The 6,113-nt window shown below is 38.1% G+C and overlaps 1 protein-coding gene and 3 non-coding genes across 4 annotated transcripts; all 4 read right to left on the minus strand.

The window, feature by feature from the left end:
• Positions 1–4: 4 nt before the first annotated feature.
• Positions 5–2,425, minus strand: rps11 (ribosomal protein S11). The gene is made up of 5 exons (XM_042505028.2): positions 2,322–2,425; positions 1,686–1,826; positions 1,385–1,460; positions 611–740; positions 5–199 (listed from the first exon to the last, which is right to left on the minus strand). The coding sequence occupies exons 1-5, from the start codon at positions 2,334–2,336 to the stop codon at positions 76–78; spliced, it is 486 nt and encodes a 161-aa protein (XP_042360962.1). The 5' UTR covers positions 2,337–2,425; the 3' UTR covers positions 5–75.
• On the minus strand, positions 304–388 carry LOC121957347 (small nucleolar RNA SNORD35). The gene has a single exon (XR_006106764.1). It is a non-coding gene; the product is annotated as a small nucleolar RNA SNORD35 (small nucleolar RNA).
• Positions 849–932, minus strand: LOC121957329 (small nucleolar RNA SNORD35). The gene has a single exon (XR_006106747.1). It is a non-coding gene; the product is annotated as a small nucleolar RNA SNORD35 (small nucleolar RNA).
• Positions 1,529–1,613, minus strand: LOC121957346 (small nucleolar RNA SNORD35). The gene has a single exon (XR_006106763.1). It is a non-coding gene; the product is annotated as a small nucleolar RNA SNORD35 (small nucleolar RNA).
• Positions 2,426–6,113: the final 3,688 nt, after the last annotated feature.

Genomic DNA, 6,113 nt, shown 5'->3' on the forward strand with positions numbered 1-6,113 from the left:
GGCATTTTAAACAAGATTTTCTTTATTTAACTGTGACACCAGTTAGCCAACAGACTTCATTGTTCACTTTCAAACCTAAAACTTCTGGAACTGCTTCTTGGCTCCAGCAGCCTTTGTCACTTTGAGGACGTTGAACCTCACGGTCTTGCTGAGCGGTCGGCACTCTCCGACGGTGACAATGTCTCCAACTGTGACGTCTCTGTAGAGAAACACAAGATCAAGACATTAACAGGTGGTTGGAGTATCTCTGGAAAGGACCAAGTCGAGAAATATTTAGCTTTGTTTGAGCAGGAGGTGTGAAGCTAAGCTGCATCAGTGTTTGCCAAAGGCAGTGTCGTCAGAGCTTCTTGAGCTTGGAAGACCATCGTGAGAAAAAACATCATTTGCAGCAAACAGTGATCTACGTTTAATAACATCACATGAACTGACATTTAGACAACAGATCTATTATGGAGGCAAACTACTAACTGCACTATTTTACAAACTCGATGCATATAAATTTCTTGTGAAATATCCAGATTTGGGAGCACAAACCCAACAATTTATGACTGTTCCATGTTTTCTGTGACTTTAGGAAACCTAAATTAGAAGCACATGATTAGCATCGTACCTGAAGCAAGGTGACAGATGGACAGAGATGTTCTTGTGCCTCTTCTCAAAGCGGTTGTACTTGCGGATGTAATGCAGGTAGTCACGTCTGATAACGATGGTCCTCTGCATCTTCATTTTGGTCACCACACCTGCAGACCGCAAACAAAGGGAATTTGAATATTACAGCCGTGTGCAGCGCCTCTCTATGGACATTGCAGTGAACACTCCAATTAATTTATTCGTGTAAGAATTGTCACTCCACAACATCAGTGTTGCCATTAGGCACTGTCGTCAGAACCCAGAGGGCTTGGAAGACCATCGTGAGAAAAACATCATTTGTAGGATAGTGACAATAAAAAGGAGAGTTGATTAGAAGTTAATGGTAAATCAAGCTGTAAAGACACTGTTTATGGCTTGAGAAGTGTCACCTGTCAAAGGATGTTAATTTGAAGTCAGGATAATGGTTGAAAACTGAGGCATCAACACTCACAGTACTGAGGGTGTACATTGTAATCCATTGCAACTCACATTTAGGACTTAAAATCACCAACCTGTACACTATGTAGTCCTATTTCTTACCAAAAGTATCTGTAATCATGTGATCTGATATTATATTTCAAGATTGAGAAAGAATCACCATCATAGTACAGTTATGTATACTTTGAGGTACTGATGGGTCACTTTCAGCATATTATAACAGTGCTGTTTTAACAACAGCACATTTTCCGTTGCAGCATCACAAGCCAGTGCCACTGGGCTAATGTTTTATTATACTTTTAAGTGTTAGACTTACCAGAGAGGATACGGCCACGAATGGAGACATTTCCGGTGAAGGGGCATTTCTTGTCAATGTAAGTGCCATCAATAGCCTGGTGAAAACAAAGATAACGCTAGTGTCATCACTGCACATAAACCATAGCTGTAAAACTTAATTCCTGTGTCTGCATCAGCAATGCCATAAGGCACTTTCGTCAGAACCCTGAAGGCTTGGAAGACCATCGTGAGAAAAAACATCATTTGCAGCTAAAAAAGAGAAAAACAGCTCAGGTTTTCTGCATATGTTTGGATACTTTTCTTTATAAATTCTGATTTACCTCTCTTGGGGTTTTGAAGCCCAGACCCACACTCTTGTGGTAGCGGGGGAGCTTTTCCTTGACCTCCTTGCCACCATCTGCGACCAGAACACGCTTCTTGTTCTGGAAGATGGTGGGCTGTTTCTGATAAGCCCTCTCGGTCTGTGAAACAAGGAGATTAACAAGTTAAGACCAAGTAAAACAGAAAACGTGACAACTTCACCATCCACACTTTCCTCTACTGGGAGGACCCGTTCACATAACACCACCCGGTCTCGTTTCATTCGCTAGTTCTGTATTGTCTACCTCCTATGATCATCCTTAACCAAAACGACATGTCGTTAGGCAAGTTATAGGGTTATCGTCTTGATAGAAATCGCTACCAGTTGCAAACAACACAAAACAAGTCACTGTTAATGAAGAGAGTTAACTGCTAGCAGGCTAAGCTAATCAAGTTAGCACTCCGGCTAGTTACACGAGGGTATGCAGAACCGCAACAACAAATGCCAGATGTAACCGCCTCACTGTGGGTTAAACTGGCTCAGGGACGCGTAAGAACACCATATAAAGACACATACATAACATATACCGATAAATATCTTTATTTGAGTGTAAAAATATCGATTTAAAGTCACCACGCCGTTTTCCTGAACGTACTTGTGCATCCGCCATCTTTGCCTGCCGAGTCGTAAAGAGGCCTGAGGATGCGCGCGACGGACGGAAGACCACGAGACACGGGAAGTGACGCTGACGAGAAAGGCGAGGCTAAAGTAAAATAAAAAAAACTTAACAATTATCATAATCTAAAAACATTAATTTAAAATTGTATATAGATACTCCCCGCTGAAAAATAACATGTCATTTTCCCCAAATATGAGTAATAGATGCATTTTTTGTAATTGTAAATAACAAACGATTGAACATGTTTTTCACTATAATACATCCATGGTTTTTGTAGAGTGTTTTCATGTCACCTCTTTTTGGTTTGATTTACAAATGTAGTTTTAAAAACGGTTTCAAAAGATGTCACTCTTACAAAACAAGATCTATTACTACAAATCACAGCTTCTTAGCTGATGAAAAGTATGTAATTAATTAGATTTTTTATTTTAGCAAAATATGGTTTAAATAAAAAAAAACAAAACATGACAACAACTGAAAATTTAAAACTCATCAATTTTGAATTGGCAAATTCCATTATATTATTTAGACACGTCAGTTTAATGACTTCTTTATAGGAGACCCTTTTTTGTTATTTGTCTTTATTTCTGCCACATTTTATTCATTATGCGAATTAAATTTATTTTTTCATTATAAAATATGGAAATTAAAATATCAAATGTACATGCGCTTAATGTGACAATAGGGTTTGCGAGAGAAAAATAATCTAAAAAAGAAAATGAAAAAAAGAAGTTTGGGCAGGTAAACATAAACATCTGACCACTATGTAAATGTAAACTAAATATTAGTCAACAGGCTGCTGGAATAAATATGGATTTAATCACTCAAGAGGCTTGCTAAAAAATGGCTGCAATTTAATATCTGCTCTGAGCACCTGAGGAATAAGAACTTAATTGTATTGGTAAATTTAGAAGAAAATGGGTTTAACTTAATGTTTATCAAGGTGATGCGATCATATGGGGCACTAAAAAAGTAGGTTTTTCATGTAAATTGATGGTAAAATGGATATACGAAACTGCATCTACATTTTCCCTTCAAGGTCATGATGGATTGTTTCTGGCAACCTAATGAAATAACCTTTGTAAGAAACAATATTTTACTAATGGATCTGATACTGAGTAAGAAGCAACCCAACAATACTGTTTTGGCAACAATGATGAATTAGTAAAGTTATTCCTTAAACTGCTGTCTTTCTCACTAAATTGCCATACCCAATTACAAAAACAATTATACAAAATCAGTCCAAGCATAAGTAGTACCAAGACATACAATGACATACAAGTCCCCCTTTCACCCCTCCATCCTGATGCATTGAGTCCTGACGTGTGGTATGGTCAGTTTAAAACAATCAATTGATGGAAATCTGGAAAAAGTAGGCTATGCCCCCTCCATATTAGACCATTGCATGGAAAGACTATTAATTAGCTAACAGTGATCACATGAAACTAAATAGTTCCCTCACACTATATGTCCCAACAGTATTGGAATATGCTGAATTGACAGAGATGTAAAACAAACAACAAAAACAACAACAACAAATAAAAAAAAAAGATTTTAATCAGGATTTAATTAGGATTGAAGATACATCAAATTTAAAATCACAAGATACTAGGCACCATGCTTATTCACATCAGACACATTTACACAGAACTATACATTTTAAACCTAGCCATGATTATAGCTGTAGAAATAACACATGAGAGAGTGTTTGATTAAAAAAAACAGTATATAGTTTATACAGTATAAGATGAAATATCTGTTTTATCTTGGAAAACTGGACATACATACATTAACAGAAACTTTACAGTGGGTCCACAGCGCCCCCTAATGTTTCATAGGTTCACATCATTTTTGCCCCATGTATGAAATATGTCCAGCAGATGGCGACAAATAACTATTTGATGTTAGTAAGCAATCAAGACTTGAGATCAACCGGTGTAACAGAGGCTCAACAGAGGAAATCTGTGAAAATGTTAGACCTTTTGAACTAGAGGTTAAAGCCTCCTCTGGTAAACTTCTGTAGTGATACAATACATCATGTTAACATTATTACACATTGTCCTGTGGACACATACATGTGTCAAATATGTTATTCTGTGACCTAATGTATGTATTGACAATGGAAGCTTTGCAAAAAAGAGACTTATTTACAACAGTAATGAATCAAAACCTGATGATAATGCTCCAATCAGGAATGTGATTGAATGACTGGATTTCCAGCAAGTGTGACACTAACTGCTCACAGGATAATTGTAGAGAAATTGTAGCCCCACACTCTTTATCTGGTCTTAGTAATGTGAAACTATATTTGTTACGCTGTCAGTGAAATGAAGATACACAAGTACCTATGATTTTGGCAAACCAACCATATGCTCTAAAACTCACAATGCAGAATTTAAAGTATTTTTACAATTATGAATATACTAGAAACCTAAACAAATAGCAGTGTTTAATAAGACTTCAAAGTAAAAAAAAAAAAAAAAAGTCCTCCATTCTTTATTATAGTCTTCTAACATGATGGCCAACCTTTGAAACAGGTTAGCCACAGGTGACACAGCCCCCTCAGTAAGAATATGTGCAATTGTTCCCCTCAATAAAAACATGAAAGTAGCCGTGGACTTTTACTTTGATTTTTTTTTAAACATAAACTGACGCAGGAAAAAAAAGCTGTTGCATAAAAAAATCACCAGAATGCAGGAAATTAAGTGTCTGACGTTCATGTCATTTATTGGGATACCCATTAGCTGTCGCTATTTTTCCTGGGGTGCAAATATTATATATAATATCTTCTTTACATACTTTTTTTTGGCTTTTTCAACTTTATTTGATAGGACAGCTATAGCATGAAAGGGGGAGAGAGAGAAGGGATGACACGCAGCAAAGGGCAGAGGGTTTTAAGTGAACCTGCAGGACTTTGTGCATGGGATGGTCGCTCTGCCAGGTGAGCTACTGGAAGATACTGATGCTCAAAATATTCTGGCAGAGGGAGCCCAAAGCCCTAATTTCTTCTATGTCACCTCCTCCCCCTAAATGTTGAAACAAAACCTATACTCTTGGGATAAGAGATTATCAGAAAACAACACGATCGATCACTGATATGAAGCTATGTGACGCTGTGGCCACAGAAAGATATGACCTCCTTCTTTTGTACGGTGAAAGCTGTGATGATGCTCAACAGTGTCTCATATCCAAATAAACACATGCAAATACAAACGGCTTGTCTGCATCAGCTGAGCCATTTGCATGTGTCCTTATTTTAGCCTGAGAAGATGACAGCTTCTCTGTATGGGAATCACTACCCCCCCCCATCCCCCCATCCATCCATCCATCCTCCTCATTCTGTCTGCTGAGTGCCATGACAGAGGCGTCTCCATTAACATAATGATGCTGTACATGTTTTTTCCCAATGCTCCAGTGAATGTGCACCATATGGCGATGACGTAAAGAGGAGAAAGTGGTTGATGTGAGCTCAGCCGTGTAAGCAGTCCCATCATTTAATGATTAACAGGGTAAGCATCCTTCATCTGAAAGTTTGCTTTGAAATAAACCAAACATTTTCCTCAATTACAGTTTTCACTTTTGTTTTTGTTGCACTAACAAAGATCCCAGCTCTCCGCCCATGCTACAATATTTACCTAAACAGCAGTGTCTCAGCTTCTAACCACAAATTGTCCTCTTTTGTACTGGGGCTTTCCCAGCTCCTTCTCTCCATAGGCGCAGACACTGCGGGAGGGTGGGAGGGCCTCAGGATGTTCTCTGAATAACAGG

This window comes from Plectropomus leopardus, chromosome 18, assembly GCF_026936395.1.
Source record: "Plectropomus leopardus strain MGB_pleo_1.0 chromosome 18, ASM2693639v1, whole genome shotgun sequence".
Lineage (NCBI taxonomy): Eukaryota > Metazoa > Chordata > Actinopteri > Perciformes > Serranidae > Plectropomus > Plectropomus leopardus.

What these genes read in the sequence shown, in the direction of transcription:
- rps11 (XM_042505028.2), bottom strand. An exon ending in TCGTGGCCGTATCCTCTCTG is followed by an intron (nt 741 to 1,384) that starts GTAAGTCTAACA and finishes TGCGGTCTGCAG; the next exon opens with GTGTGGTGACCAAAATGAAG. An exon ending in CATCTGTCACCTTGCTTCAG is followed by an intron (nt 200 to 610) that starts GTACGATGCTAA and finishes GTTTCTCTACAG; the next exon opens with AGACGTCACAGTTGGAGACA.